At 40.0% G+C, this 17120-nt stretch overlaps 1 protein-coding gene across 2 annotated transcripts in view; it reads left to right on the top strand.

Moving 5' to 3' along the window:
* The window catches only part of CFAP47 (cilia and flagella associated protein 47), a 546843-nt gene that overhangs the window by 192842 nt on the left and 336881 nt on the right, over positions 1-17120 (top strand). For both annotated transcript variants that reach the window (XM_075852746.1, XM_075852745.1), the window contains 3 exons: positions 13310-13407; positions 13500-13616; positions 14892-15026. In XM_075852746.1, coding sequence (XP_075708861.1) covers positions 13310-13407; positions 13500-13616; positions 14892-15026 — 350 coding nt within the window. The remainder of the gene's footprint in view (positions 1-13309; positions 13408-13499; positions 13617-14891; positions 15027-17120) is intronic.

Below are 17120 nucleotides of genomic sequence, written 5' to 3'. Positions count from 1 at the left end.
TTCTACCGGTCGAACTGCAGTGTCATACAGAAAATTGGCGGAGGTAAAAAAATCCATACATAAACTGTCCTTATCAGATATGTGGCACTTTTTTCACCCGAACGATAAAGACTATACGCATTATTCTGCACCACACGGCTCATATAATAGTTTAGACTATATAATGATTACTTCTCAGCATTTAAAGAACTGTACGGAAGTCTCTATAGGATCAATGATACATTCAGACCATTCTCCGGTCTTTCTCACTTTTGTCACTCCGTTACCTATACGTAAAGCGTTCATTTGGCGATTGAACGAGATGTTGCTTGACACTCCACATATCAAAAAGAGAATTAAAAATAAACTAACTGAATTTTTCAAACCCAACATGTCCCCAGATATCTCTCCACATGTACTATGGGAATCTCATAAAGCGGTAATTAGAGGTGAACTTATTTCCTCTGGCTCCTATGCAAATAGAATTAGGCAAACAAAAACAAAAGAACTATCAGAAAAAATTAGACAATTAGAATCATTGCATAAAAAACCCCTTTGTGATGTCCAATTAGCACATTTGACAATATTAAGAAAAAAACTCAGAAACCGCCTTAACTCTTATTCAGCGAAAGCGTACCTATCAGCCAAACAAACATTTTTTGCACATGGTAATAAACCGACTAAATTTATGGTAGCCAAAATTCAACAAAGAATGCTAAAAAATAGGATATTATCTATTAAATCAGATGCTAATGTAGATGCCACAGAATCAGGACAGATTGCAAAGTTGTTCCGGACATATTATTCGGAATTGTATAATATTAACTCGAATGACAGTGTGGATACTAAAATGGAAAAGTCATTGGCTACAGATTCTTTCTTAGCCGCCATTGAGCTTCCAACTCTATCACAGGCTTACGCCTCCCAATTATGCGCTCCCATCACACTTGAGGAACTGCAAACAATTCTGAAATTTACACCTAAAGGAAAAGCCCCAGGTCCAGACGGCCTACCTCTTTATTATTATCCTAGCTTTATAGAGGTTTTAGCTCCACATATGTTACATTTGTTTAATTCAACGTTAGAGGGATCCCCCTTTACTTCTCAAACTCTAGAAGCACACATAGCGCTGATACACAAACCTGGTAAAGACCCGTCTAATTCTGCAAATTATCGGCCTATCTCTCTATTGAATATAGACTTAAAGTTATGCGCTAAAATTTTAGAATCCCGACTTAAAGTAATACTCCCTCAAATTGTCCACCCTGATCAGACAGGTTTTATACCTGGAAGAGAAGGGAAAGATAATACTTATAAAATACTTAATTCTATTGCGTATGCAAAAAAAATTCACTCCCCACTGCTATTACTCGGTACGGACGCTGAGAAGGCGTTTGATAGAGTTGCTTGGCCTTTCTTGGTTAAAGTCCTACAGAAATTTAAATTCCCTTCTAAGTTTATCTTCGCGATCTTTTCTATGTACTCATCGCCTAAAGCTTACATTAAAGAGGCTCTGTCACCAGATTTTCAAACCCCTATCTCGTATTGCAGCAGATCGGCGCTGCAATGTAGATTACAGCAACGTTTTTTTTCCAAAAACGAGCATTTTTGGCCAAGTTATGAGCATTTTTATATTTATGCAAATGAGCCTTTCTTAAGTACAACTGGGCGTGTTTAAAGTTAAGTCCAAGTGGGCGTGTATTGTGTGTGTACATCTGGGCGTTTTTACTTGTTTTACTAGCTGGGCATTGTGAATAGAAGTGTATGATGCTGACGAATCAGCATCATCCACTTCTCTTCGTTAACACCCAGCTTCTGGCAGTGCACAGACACACAGCGTGTTCTCGAGAGATCACACTGTGACGTCACTTCCTGCCCCAGGTCCTGCATCGTGTCGGACGAGCGAGGACACATCGGCACCAGGCGACAGAGGCTACAGTTGATTCTGCAGCAGCATCGGCGTTTGCAGGTAAGTCGATGTAGCCTCTGTCGCCTGGTGCCGGTGTGTCCTCGCTCGTCCGACACGATGCAGTACAATAGTTTCTTATGGTTGTTATACTTTAAATTATAAGAAACTATTGTCTACTATCCCCTCATCTTAAGTACCTGGTCTCCAGCATTTCTTTCTTGGATAGGCAGAACAAATATGTTGAACTCTTTGATATCACCAAAAGTCACGTATTTGTTACAAGCACTACTCATTTCTTTACCAAAGACCTTTTTTAACCAATATCGTAGGATATGCTCAGACTATATTTGGGATGGTTCCAGACCAAGAATCTCATACAAGATATTGCAATTACCAGTCGAAAAGGGAGGAATTGGATTTCCCTCTTTATCCAAATATTATAAAGCAGTACATATTGGGAGAATAGTGGATTGGTTTTGCAACCCACCACATAAATCTTGGCTTGATATAGAAGAACACTTAATGCAGAGACCATTACGACAATTGTTATTAGAAAATGATGTGCACCGATCCTCGACTTTGGGCTATAGAGATTTTCCACAGACAACAATGTCAATATGGCAGGATTCACAGATTAGATCCCCCCCCACTTACTCAGTTGCGAGACTGTATCGCAAATTCTCACCCAGGTTACAACACTCTACCTCTACCTATTAGACATAACACTCTTTCCCCGTGGGAATTATTGGACTTGGATGGTACTTTACTGTTATTGGAGCAGGCTAGGGAGAAATTGTCTTGTCAGCCACTAAATGCTTGCCAATATAGTCTTATTTTCAAATTGGTATGTCCCTGCCTTCCAGCTACTGGAATATATAGACCACTATCGTGGTTCGAAGAACTTTGGTCGCAATCCAGAACACCTACAAAATTATTATCACACCTTAGTAAACGTATAGCTGGGTTGGAGGGTGAAGTTGTGCCATATTTCATAAGAGAGTGGGAAAGAGATCTAAATACCAAATTCTCTTCAGCAGATATTGTGAAGATATTTAGGACTCCTAAATTTACATCTAGATGTATTAAAATTCAGGAAAATGCGTACAAGATAATCTCTAGATGGTATTTAACACCGGTTAGGTTAACCCCTTAAGGACACGGCCAATTTTAGCCTTGAGGACAGAGCAATTTTTTTTACATTTCCCTCTTTGCATCCCGACGCTCATAACGCTTTTATTTTTTGTACGACGTAGTTGTATGAGACTTTGTTTTTTGCAGGACGAGTTGTACTTTATGTCCGTACCATTTTTTGTTACAAATACATTATCGTTTAATTTCTAGAAATTTGTAATTAGATTAAAATGCAGAAAAAAAGCAGTTCTGCAGCAGTTTTAATTTTTTTTTTTTTACACCATACACCGATCTTAATAAATAATGGTATACATTTGTTGTACAGGTTGTTATGGTCGTGGCGATACCAAATATGTCTATATTATTTCATGTTTTGGGACTTATATTTTAAAAAGTTTATTTATTATAAAAAAATGTGTGTTTCTGTGTATTTTATTTACTTTTTATTTATTTATTTACCATTATTTTTTTTTACATTCATTTAACTTTTTTTTTTAATCCCATAAAGGGATTTATCATTTTGATTTTTATTTTGTAACTGCAATGTACTGGCATAGATCTATATGCCAGTACATTAGCCTGTTACTGATTGTACACAGGCAGTTGTTAGGGCATACCTCAGTATGCCCTAACAACAGGAAATATGTTCAGACAGCCCTGGAGTCCTTCACTGGACCCTGGGCTGTCTGGCCATACGAGTTGTTGGCTTTGATCGCGTCACAGTTATTTTCTGTGACGCGATCAATGTGCAGTCCCCTCTCCTTGAACGCCGCGATCAGCTGTCATCGCGGCGTTCAAAGGGTTAACAGCGGAGAGAAGATGTTTCTCTCCTCTCCGCTGTCAGAGCGGGGCCGTGGCTGTGTATTACAGCCGTTGCCCCGCTCTCGATCGCGCGCACAGACGCGCGCAGGGACGGCTGTCACACAGGACGAGTATGCTCGTCCTAATGCGCGAAGTGCTCGCCGCTCAGGACGAGCATACTCGTCCTGTGTCGGCAACCAGTTAAAACAAATGTATAGCACTTCTTCAGATGTTTGCTGGAGGTGTGGTAAAGAGGTTGGATCTTTCTTGCATATTTGGTGGGAATGCCCGAAACGTTTGCCTTTTTGGCATCAGATTTTTCAACATATCAATAAAATATGCCAGACGAGCATACCGGTTTCTCCCGAGGTGGCCCTCCTAGCATTAGTACCCACTAACATCCCTAAGAAATCACTTACATTACTGCTTATCTTAATAGCAGCAGCACGTCTACTTATACCAATCAAGTGGAAATCAACAGAAACTCCAACAGTTAGGCACTGGTTACAAAAAGTAGATCAGATAGCAAGATTGGAAGAACTTTCACATTGGGAACTTAGAATGCTTAGTGACTCTTTTATTCAAATATGGAAAAGTTGGCAAGAAAATAAACAACAATTATATAATCTTACTATAGAGACAGTTAAGTAAGTTTTTCACATTTAGGATGTCCATTTCTATTGGTCCACAAATCCTGGTACATGAATACATAGAGAATTGTTCCACATGATAATCCCCCTTCTCCAACCGCTACCCCCCTCCCTTCCCCTCCCTCCTAGTTCGAGTTTATTTGTTTCCTTGGAGAGAAGATCTCCTCTCTATTTTCTATTTGCTTTTTGTTCGAAGGTGTTGTACGGTCCATGTAGTGTAATATCGCTTATGGCGATGTGGTCTTGGTTTAAAGCTGTAAGCTATTAAATTTGATGATAAATGCATATAATATCATAGATTTATGCCTTCTTTCCTTGGATTCTCTTTTATATAGAGATGTTTTTTGCTCTGTTATTTGCACTACATGCTTTGTATGATGTACATTGTTTATTGTTATGAAAATTAATAAAAAGATTTTTGAAAGAAAGAATTCCTCTGTAGTGTTAGCATATGGGAAGTAAATGGAGAAAAGGGGTCCCATAGGAATAAATCAAAATAAGGGCCTCCTGGTGCTAGTTCACACTACCATATCATTCCTGGACGTGGGGTTAACCGCTTGCATACTCCCTTCCTATCCTTTTTACTAGTAAACACTGTGGTGTTCCCTCATACTTTGTTGTGGTACTTGTAAAGGGAGATTGACACTATCCATGGGGAAAATGTATTGAGCCAATATGAACTTTGGTCTTCTTATCCACACATTGAATAGCAGCTAGTCTGCTTCTATTGCATGGCCCTTGGTGTAGTAGCGTAGTGTGCTGCGCTATTGTTTCCGTGAAAAAATGGAAAACTAGCAGAACGGAGGCAAACTGAAACCAAAAAAATTACCATTGCTGATGGGTTTTCAAGCTGTTTACACATTTTAGGCACGCCATAGAAGCTAAGGTTTGCTAATAAACAAATGTTACATACCAAATAAACATTGTAAAAATGCCATAGATTTTATTATCAATCTCCTAATTCATAGAGTATATTGTAGAGGTTAATGGCCATGATGCGGCAGTATTTTAGCATCCGTATTATGACCACAATATTCGAACGTCCTACGGTTCCTCCTAGACCACCATCATAAAGATGCTTTTTTAGTCTGAATAACTGTTGAAATACTCAGGATTTCTTTATTTTAGCTCAGATTTTTGTTTCATGGTTCCATGTCATTTGCATAACTGATCCCTAATTACTAATAATTAATACTAAAACCCATGAGCAACAATAATGACAGCTTTATTAATGACTAATTACTTAAAAAATTCTGCCTTTTCCACTGCATATTACTCATGGGGATACACAATCGAGTACATGACAGGTGAATGTAAGCTTCCAGGGATAATGTAAGAAACAGAGAAAATTACCATGACCATAGCAAAACGGACTACTTAACAATTGAATGCAAATCAGTTCAGATTTGTATGTGCCTACTATGCTGTTCAGACTGATCTACAGGCACAAGGATCATCCTTCCTGATATACGTAATGTTGCTCTTCAAATCATATTATAAGAGTGAGGCCTCATGCCCGTGATTACGGTACGGACGGCCACGGAGTGTCATCCGCGGGCAGTCCACAATTCACGGACCATGTACACATAGATTTCAAAGAGCCCGGACCGCAAATCCAGACCGTATAATGACTTGTCCTATTTTTTTGCGGTCCGGACTGCTTGCCAATTCACAGACTGTGGAAACCACGGGCGTGTGTATGGGCCCATAGAAATTAATGGGTGCGCAATTCATCTGCATTTTTGCAGATGAATTGCAGACGCAAAAACATGTTCGTGTGCATGAGGCCTTAGGCCTCCAGCACTCATCCGTGGCCATTTATACGGTTGAAATCATGGATCCGCAAAACACGGACGGCTTCCGTGTATGGTTCGTCGTTTTGGATGGACCAATGAATAGAATGGCCGAGACTGATCTGCAAAAACGGACAGGATTAGAACCTGTTCTATTTTTTTGCAGAGCGGCCACATGGTTCCGCCAAAAAAAACGGAAGTGTTCATGGCCCCATGGAAATGAATGTGTCAGTGTGCTATCCTTTAAAAAAAAATAGATAGCACCCTGAAGCATTTCACTGAAGTGTGCTTGAGGCCTTAATACAAAAAACATGCAGAGACAACTGGGTTTTAGTGCGATGTCCAGAGTGCCCATTCCGTGGTTTTTAGGCTGTAGGGTGTACTTATGTTCAGTGACAAATACATTAACTAATTCTAGGTCCTTGTTGTATTGTTATCCATTTCTTGGTGTTTACACACTATACAGGTAAAGCAGAGCTGAGTTTGCCAGTGCTGTATAGAGTGTGATTTTTCATAGAACTGCAGGTAGTGACTTATTACTGTAAACAAATGAAAGAGTTGAATTACAAATTCAGCCCTACTACATCTTCAATATATTTAGTGCCCAGTGGTACATACAGTATATTTCCTATTTCTATATACATAGCAAGTGCTAGCCATCATTTCTATGTTGTTGTTTTTTTTTATCACCAGATGGTCAAGTTGAAGGGGTATTCCCAACTCGGACATTTATGGTATATCCAAAAAATATGCCATAAATGTTTAACCCCTTGAGTACCCAGCTCATTTTGGCCTTGAGGACCAGACCCATTTTTTCAAATCTGACATGTATCACTTTATGTGGTAATAACTCCGGAATGCTTTTACCTATCCAATTGATTCTGAGATTGTTTTCTCGTGACATATTGTACTTTAGTTTAGTGCAAAAATTTGGTCGATAAATTCATTGCTTATTTGTGAAAAACACCAACATTTAGCGAAAATATGAAGAAATTATGATTTTTCCAATTTTAAATGCATCTGCTTGTAAAACAGATGGTAATACCACACAAAATAGTTACCAATTAACATCTCCCATATGTCTACTTTATGTTTGCATCGTTTTTTGAACATCCTTTTATTTTTCTATGACCTCACAAGGCTTAGAACTTTAGCAGTAATTTCTCATATTTTTAAGAAAATTTCAAAAAGCGATTTTTTCAGGGACGAGTTCAGTTCTGAAGTGGTTTTGAGTGCCCTATATATTAGAAACCCCCATAAAACACCCCATTTTTAAAACTGCACCCCTCAAAGTATCCAAAACAGCATTCAGAAAGTGTTTCAACTCTTTAGGCGTTTTACAGGAATTGAAGGAAAGTAGAGCTGAAATTTTCAAATTTCATTTTTTTTTACAACATTCATATGTAATACATTTTCTTCTGTACCACAGAAGGTTTTACCTGAGAAACGCAACTCAATATTTATTGCCCAGATTCTGCAGTTTTTAGAAATGTCCCACATGTGGCCCTAGTGTGATAATGGACTGAAACACAGGCCTCAGAAGCAAAGGAGCACCTCTTGGATTTTGGGGCCTCCTTTTTTCAGAATATATTTTAGGCACCATGTCAGGTTTGAAGAGGTCTTGTGGTGCCAAAACAGTGGAAACCCCCAAAAGTGACCCCCATTTTTTAAACTACACCCCTCAGGGAAATTATCTAGGGGTATAGTTAGCATTTTGACCCCACAGGTATTTTGCTATATTTTCTGGAGTTAGTCTGTGAAAATGAAAATCTACTTTTTTTCTGGAAAAACGTAAAAATTTCTAATTTTTGCAAGAAATAAAGGAGAGAAAGCACCCCAACATTTGTAAAGCAATTTCTCACGATTACGGAAATACCCCATATGTGGTAATAAACTGCTGTTTGGACCCACAGCAGGGCTCAGAAGGGAAGGAGCGCCATTTGGATTTTGGAGCTCTGATTTTACTGGAATGGTTTTCAGTGCCGTGTCACGTTTGCAACGCCCTGGAGGGACCTAAACAGTGGAATCCCCCCAAAAGTGACCCCATTTTGGAAACTATACCCCTCAAGGAATTTTTCTAGTGGTATAGTTATCATTTTGACCCCACAGGTTTTTTGCTGAATTTATTGGAATTAGTCTGTGAAGATGAAAAGAGACTTTTTTTTGGAAAAAACACAGAATTTTCTAATTTTTATAAGGAATAAAGGAGAAAAAGCACCTCAACATTTGTAAAGCAATTTCTCCTGATTACGGAAATACCCCATTATGTGGTAATAAACTGCTGTTTGGACCCATGGCAGGGCTCAGAAGGGACGGAGCACCATTTGGATTTTGCAGCTCAGATTTTGCTGAATTGGTTTCTGGGGGCCATGTCGCATTTGCAGAGTCCCTGAAGTACCAGTACAGTAGAAATTACCCAGATGTGATCCCAATTTGGAGACTATACCCCTGAAAGAATTAAATTAGAGGTGTAGTGAGCATTTTGAGCCTTCAGGTGTTTTATAGATTTTATTAGAATTGGTCCGTGAAAATGAATTTTTTTTTTTTCCAATAACCTGTAGCTTTAGCTCAGAATTTTTCATTTCCACAAGGAATACAGGAGAAAAGACACCCCAAAATGTGTTACACAATTTCTCCTGATTACGGAAATACCCCATATGTGGTTGTAAACGGCTATTTGGACATACGGCAAGGGTCTAAACGGAAAAAGTGCAATTTCGTTTTTGGAGTGGAGATTTTACAAAATTGGTTTTTGGTGCCATGTTGCATTGCGCTGAGGTACCAGTACAGTGAAAACTCCCGAGAAGTGACCCCATTTAGGAAACTACACCCCTCAAGGAACTCATCTAGAAGTGTAGTGAGCATTTTGACCCCCAAAGGTTTTGCAGAAATTAGTGCACAGTGGATGTTGCAGATTGAAAATTGACATTTTCCACATATATGCTATTTCAGTGCCCAATGCGTTGGGCCCAGCTTGTACCACTGGAGACATACGCCCCATAAATTGTTAAGCGGTTCTCCAGAGTACGGTAATACCCCATATGTGGTCATAAACCGCTGTTTGGGCACACTGCCAGGCCCAGAAGGAGCGCCATTTGGCTTTTGGAGCGCAGATTTTGCTTGGTAGTAGTTTTGTTTAGTGTTTTACTGGTGTTTCAGTTTATAATGTGGGGGCATATGTAATCTGTGCGGAGTACATACATTTTTTGCGTGACACACTGTCGTTTTTATTGGTACCATGTTTGGCTACGCGCGACTTTTTGATCACTTTTTATTCCATTTTTTTGGAAACAACGTGACCAAAAAAGGAAATTCTGCCATTGTTTTTTATGGTATTTTTTTTACGGTGTTCACCGTGCGGGATAAATAATATGATATTTTTTTAGGTCAGGCCGATACGAACGCGGCAATACCTATTATGTCTAGTTTTTGTCTTTTTTTCATTTTTTTTCTAATTATAAAGGGCTTGATCAGGGAAACAAGGCGATTATTGTTTTTATTACGTAAAACTTGTATTTATTTATCTAAAACTTTTTTTTTTACTTTTTTTTCACTTTTTATTTTACACATACTAGGAGACTGGAAGATCTGATCTTCTGATCCCCTGTACAATACACTGCACTACTTCTGTATGTACTGATGTAGTGCAGTGTATTGTAACTGTCACTTTACAACTGACAGTTGAGCCTATTACGTCCTTCCTGCCTTGGGCAGGACCTAATAGGCTCCCGTACCTGGCAACCAGGAAGCCGTTGCTAGGCTTCCTGGTTGCCATTGCAACCATCAGAACCCCGCGATTTTTTGCGGGGGGGGGCAATGGGGTGCAGAGGGAGCCCCCTCCCTCTGTATCAATCACTTAAATGCCGCTGTCGCTATTGACAGCGGCATTTAAGGGGTTAAACTACAGCGATCGGAGAGGACAGTGATCGCTGTAGTTGCAGTGGGATGTCGGCTGTATATTACAGCCGACATCCGATGAAGATGGAGCGAGCACAGCTCCTGTGCCCGCTTCATCCTCAGGGCGTTACTATACGCCCATTTTCGGGAAGGGGTTAATAAAAAGGTTTTTTTTTTTTTTTACACCGCTTTCTCTGATCTCCTCACGTAACTCACAGAAGTGAGGAGATCAGAGAAAGTGACAGGAGCTTTCTCCTGCAGACAACGTCACAGACGGCTGTGATTGGTCAGTCTTCAGAGACTGACCAATCACAGCAATCGCCGGCATTGGGGACTGCTAATTGGTCCCCAGGCCGGTAGCAGAGACGGTTAGCTGTCAATGACAGCTGCCGCCGCTGTTCTGTCACTATGTGATTTCACATAGTGACAGTTTATTCCTGCGCCGTAATAGTACGTCGAAGGTACGCTGGAATAAGCGGCCAGCGACGTACTATTACGTCGAAGGTACGCAAGGGGTTAATAGATGTGCGCCCTAGTCCTAGATCCTGGACCTATCACCAGAACAGGCTCACCTGAACCCCAGTCTGCCTGCCAGCCTATTGCTTGTCTATTTCAGTAACCCATAGAATAGAATAGAGAGAGCTACATTCATTCCCCACCTGTTTCACCAGGTGGGATGGAAGTAGGAATATATGTGTATATGTGTGTATATATATATATATATATATGTACATGAATATATTCATGTGTGCATGATTATATTTAAAGGGGTTGTTTCAGGACATGAATGTTATTTTTTGCATAATGAAAAGCTATACAACTTTCCAATAAGCTTTCTGTAATAATTCCTCACGGTTTTCAAGATCTCTGCCTGTTGTTATTCAGTAGGAACATTCATTGTTTACTTCCAGTGGATACAATTCTGTCCTGTTCATGTGATGGACACACAGGTGCACAGCTCGTTACTGTTACAGTGTGTGTATTGGAGCTGTGTCTTCTAACGATCCCAGCACCTGTGTGTCCATCACATGACCCTGGTCAGAATTTTATCCACCGGAAGTAAACAATGTTCCATCTGAATAACAACAAGATCTTAAAAGCCGTGACATATTAATGCAGAAAGTATATTGGAAAATTGTATAACTTTTAATTATACATAAAATAACATTAATTTTCTGAAACTGGACAACCACTTTAAGATGGTGAGTTTATTATATGCACTGAGGGAAAAGTAACCCTACACTGACTTTTCAAGACGATGCTTTTATAGTCATAAATTTCTTGGAGAAAGTGAAAAATAGTTAAAACTTCGGTGTGGGCAAATATCCTGGTTCACTGGAGTAGTAACACAAGCATGTCACTTTACTATGTAGTAATCTTATGTCTTTTCCATCAAAACTTACAGACTTTGTATGACTCAGGGAACACATTTTTTTTTTCATTCTACCTGTATTTTATCTTTTTACTATATCTTCTTTCTCCTTATAATTGGATTTTCTTTTTTACCATTTCTGTGTTATACAGATTGACCTCTATATAGATTGACCTTTTGAGTCTTGAGGTTGGGAGATAATGCCCTCTGCCTTATCCTGTACATAAGATTTCCTATGTTGAACTACAATTATAATAGAAATATTGTACATTAAGAAATGTATTTATTTGTGCATTATTATTGTTGCTTGTCAACGTTATCAATGAGAAGCAAATGAAGCCGATATTGCAGGTTATGAGAATGGCAGTGGCTTTAGGCCATGCTGCAGCTTCCATTTTCTACTCAGACACCCGTAATTTGTTTTCTGTGTATACAGATATTGGCTCTCCATTCGTACACAAGGTTCTCTGAGGTCATCTTATTCGTTTAGTCATACAGCTATGGAAACGTTATTTTATTTATAGATTTAAGACAACAATAGTTATTAGAAATTGAAAGGTTAATGGTGGCAGTCCCATGTTTTCAGAACATTATACCGTGTTCATGAAATAAATATATAAGACTTAGCATTGTGTGGCACATTTATTATCACATAATTATCACATAATCTATATCATAATCTCCATTTGGAGCCGATCCAGAGGATATATTCAATAAGTGTGTAAATAGCAGATTTATGAGTCTGTATTACAGACTCTGTGTGCCTCCATATTCTCCCCTATAAGCAATGCTTCTTGGGAAGGATACATTGGTAATATGGCATGTGGAGGAGCATGCCAGGATTTATTTTTTTTATCACAGGTTTTGTGAGAAAAAAAACAGCTCTGTGTACTTCCATATAAAATTTAAAGCACACGGTGATACAGTATAAATCCATAGGAGGCTTTGGGCACCGTATTACGTATCAGAATAACATGGATCCATTGATTCATGATAGTACATTTGTATTAAGTTACAGATAAAAAATTCAGTTTTCACCCAGAGTGAGGCCACTTTTACATCTCCCCTGGATTTCCACATATTATATATTAGGGTGTTCCCGCTCTTTCCCTGTGCTAGAGCTCCTAGCTTCCAGCACATGACTGGTAAACAGTGTTGTTATGAGGTTCCGGGATATCTTTATAGGAAATTCTCATTTTGCAAAACAGCAGAGGAATTAGCAAGAGATTTTGTTTTGCAGATGTCCAGGTAGGGAATGATTAAGTGCTTGGCCGGCATGCACCAGAGGCAGTAAATATGTCTTTAATGCATGAACTCAGGTATATACATGACTGCAGAGCATTAGGATACAGAAATACCTCTGGGTAAAAGCTGTACTTTGTTTGTTTTAAAAGAGTTTACCCTTCAGGACAATCACTTTCCTTATGCCCTTTTAGGACATATGGACATGATATGGTGGGTCCTCTATAAGGGATAATAGAAGGCGGCTGGAAGGAGCGGCTCCCACACTGGCAGACTGTGTGTGGGTGGCCATGACTTACACTTTACATACTATTAAAATAACTTTGTTTGATTCATAACAACAGAGGCATTGCTAAAGTTCTAAAAGATCAGGGGCACAACCCCCACACAGTAATAGTACCCACCTTTTGAGCCCCACATAGTAATAGTGCCATGAGCAAATTGCCAAATGCTAGCGACAACACTGCATAGGAACAATTTAGTGTAAAATCTTAACAGTTTTATAATGACATGTACATCATCTTCTTTTGTCTAGGTGACATACCACCCACAAGATGGATAATGAACTTTGATAAAGACCTTTTAGATGGGCTTGTTCTATCAGCACAGGTGGCAGCATATTGTCCATATCTTGTGAGTATCAATTTTCCTATAGTCTACATAGTATGTCCTGATCTTTGTAAAGTTATCTTTAAAAAAAAAATCTTGTTTTATTTTTTTTTCAGATTTCCACTCACTTCATAAGTATGTACACCAACCCTGAGACACCAGAGCAGTGCCTACACAATTGCCTGATTCTAGTCAATGCATTCCGGCCTGTCAATCTTAACATCGATATACAGGTAATTTTTTCTTATGAAGACCAATTCATTTCAACATTTCATTGTTGTTGGAATTGTAAGTGTGTCTTCCATGGGGGAGATTCCAAGGTTGTTTTTTGTTGAGCTTTGCAAGGTTACACTGATTGCTAAAGTAAAGCAGCTGCACAAAGGTATTTATGGAGGACCAAGGAAACCATCCTGACCCCTTTTTTTTGGAAAAAGTGTAAACTGAACATAGCTCATCTATACATGAATTTGCTTTATAAATATTTGGCTTTCCTTCCATTGTATTGATACTTTTTTTTGCATTATAAGCTAGTCCAATTGCAAAATTGGAAAATAATATTTAATGGAAATGTAAAATAACCAATGGGATCAGATGAGAGTCCTATTTGGTACCTTATTTATTCTAATTATGTAGACAGCAGGAAATATGTATTAGTTATGATATATAATGTTGTAAACGTTAATAATAACAATGTATAATAGTATTCATTTATATTCCAGATCCCTATTTTTCATGCTCAATTAACTTCTACGGGGGTTTATGGCCAAATAATTTCACATCAAGAGAATCCTCTTTTTATTGCTAAGAAGGAGATCTCTGTTCAAGTTCTCTCCCTTCACAATAAACATTTCAGATGATTTCCAATATTGATTTACAATTGGCGCACCATATAGGAGGCAGTGCAGGAAGTGTGTACTTTAATACATAGCTATAGTAGGCTAGGCAGCTTAAAGGCTATGTACACCTTCGAAAGGGATTTTATTTTTAAATAAAATGTCAGTCAATGTGTTTGGTGCTACTTTCAAATTAGTTTTTATTAAAAATTATTTTTACTTTTTGAGATACAGCTGCTCTGTATCATGCACACAGAGCAGCTGTGTCGTTCGCTAAGACCAGAATCCGTCAGGTCTTCAAGACTAACAGGTTCAGTGTCAGCGGGTCCTGCGTGTCTCTGACATGCAGGATCCACGTGTAATACATCACATCTAAGTTATGAACTTAGATGTGATCGGTAACGGATCGATCCTGCGTGTCAGACACCCAGGACCCGCTTTCACTGAACCCGTCAGTCTCGCGGAGCTGACGGGTCCAGGATTTAGCGAACAATACTGCTGCTCTGTATACAGGATACAGAACGGCTTTATCTCAAAAACGAGAAATAATTTTTAATAAAAACTAATTTGAAAGTTGCACCAAGCACACCGAAGGATATGTAAGCCTTTGAAAAGGATTTAATACGGTTTTGCAGTTACTGATTGTCATACACTTACATTTTATATTCTATGTAGGCCACAGACATTTGTGATCCAAATCCAGTGACAATGTTAATGCTCTGTGTGTATCTGCATGAAAAACTTCCTCTTTATGTGCCTAAGAAAACAATTACATTTGATGGGGCTCTTCACCAAACAATTTCACGCCAGGTAACTAGTGTCTATTGTTGATGCATTTACTGTGTGTTTACATAGCCATTTCTTAATTATATATTGTTTGACTATTCGTAGAATAAAATCTTCCAAATAGAATTGTTAATTTTATAAGTAATGGATAGAAACTTAAAGGGAATGTGTCGCTAGATTTTTTTTTTTTTAGTTAAACAGTTAAACACAATCCCCCTACTTTATCCTGGCTGGTGCCAGGAGAAAGGAGGGGGTCGAATGTTCAAACCTCCTACACTGTGTGCCGCCATTTTTTGAGCGAATGCACAGTGTAGTAGGCTTAGATACAGTGGTAATCACACATTATAACACGAACATACACAAACATAACTTACCTGCTTCTGCTACTGCCTCTGCCGCCGCTCCCTACGCTCCTAGTCTTTGCTTCTGAACATATGGACGGAAGCCGCGACCGGAAGTAGTCATCTTACTGTCCGGCCGCGGCTTCCGGTCCACATGAAAATGGCGCCGGATGTGGCTCGGCCGAAGACCTTCCTTTTGGACTGTGTGGGAGCAGCGCATGCGCTGTTCCCACACAGACGGCGTACGCTATAGTGAATGGAACGGCTCCCGTTCGCATTCACTAAGGGGATGTATGTGCCGTATTCCATCTCTGTATGTGTCGCTAATCGACACATACAGAGATGAAAAAAAAATGGCAGCCCCCACATAGAGAAGTAAAAGACAGAAAAAAGAAAAAAGTAAAACACAAAAACACAAATAAATAAAATTTATTTTAATAACACACTAAAAGCAAAAATGTTTTCTTTTTTTTCGTGACACCTTCCCTTTAATGCACAATTATTGTGTTTAGGAGAGTAGCTGCAGAAGTACCAGTCATACCAGGGCCCTGGTAACTGAGAAGGCACAAAGGCCTCTCTAACACATGAGAAGACACCAGTATTATAATGGCAAATGGTAGATGATGGGCCCTGTTACAGATTTTGCATTGGGGTCCAGGAGCTTCAAGTTACGTCTCTGATTGTGATTGTAATGACGGGGGTAGGGAAACAGACAGTGAGCCCTAATCTACACACCACTCAGTCCCTGCCTCCTTGCAACGACCCGCCCTAGGCGACGGGGTACAACTGGGCGACGGTCCCTACGCTCAGTAGGTGCACGACACACAAACGGACAAGGGGACACAAGCAAGGGAAATGGGGCAGTTGCCCACGGCAACACCGTGAGCAACAAGAGAGGTGAACGAGCCGAGTCAAACCAGGAATGTACGAGGTACCAAACGCAGAGCAGGAGAGTAGTCAGAAAGCCGGGGTCAGTATGAAGCAAGGTCAAATAGCTAGGAGCTGCAGCAAGGCTAGGAAACCACACGAGAAGAATCACAAGTAAAGGAGGAACAGGGAAGGAAGGTATAAATAGACAGAGGGCGGAACTAGCTCCGTCTGGCCAGTCTGCGATAGGCTCTACCACACCTAAGCCTGCCATCCTGAGTGGTGAAAGATGGAGTCAGTCTCAGAGACATAGAACCAGGTGCAGACTGATTACCCATGGGCGTATACACAGAAGTGCCTGGCAGATCCTTTACAGTACCCCCCCTTTTATGAGGGGCCACCGGACCCTTTCTAAGTGGACCTGGTTTATTGGGGAAACGAAGGTGGAACTTCCTGACCAATACCCCAGCGTGAACATCCCGGGCAGGTACCCAAGTCCTCTCCTAAGGGCCCGTATCCTCTCCAATGGACCAGGTACTGGAGGGAGCCTTGGACCATCTTGCTGTCCACAATCTTGGCCACCTCGAATTCCACCCCCTCAGGGGTGAGAACGGGAACAGGAGGTTTCCTCGAGGGAGCCCAGGACGGGGAGCAGCGTTTAAGGAGGGAGGCATGAAACACGTCGTGTATACGAAAAGATGGGTGCAACTCCAGTCGGAAGGAGACAGGATTGAGGACTTCGATGACCTTATACGGCCCTATAAACCGGGGAGCAAACTTCTTGGACGGGACCTTAAGGCACAAGTTCTTAGATGATAACCACACCAGATCCCCGACCATAAACAAGGGGTTAGCAGAACGTCTTCTATCAGCCTGAGTTTTTTGTATACTCTGGGACGCCTCTAGGTTC

This window comes from Rhinoderma darwinii, chromosome 2 (assembly GCF_050947455.1).
Source record: "Rhinoderma darwinii isolate aRhiDar2 chromosome 2, aRhiDar2.hap1, whole genome shotgun sequence".
Lineage (NCBI taxonomy): Eukaryota > Metazoa > Chordata > Amphibia > Anura > Rhinodermatidae > Rhinoderma > Rhinoderma darwinii.
Note: the sequence above shows the minus strand (reverse complement) of the source record. Positions and strands in the feature narration are given on the sequence as shown.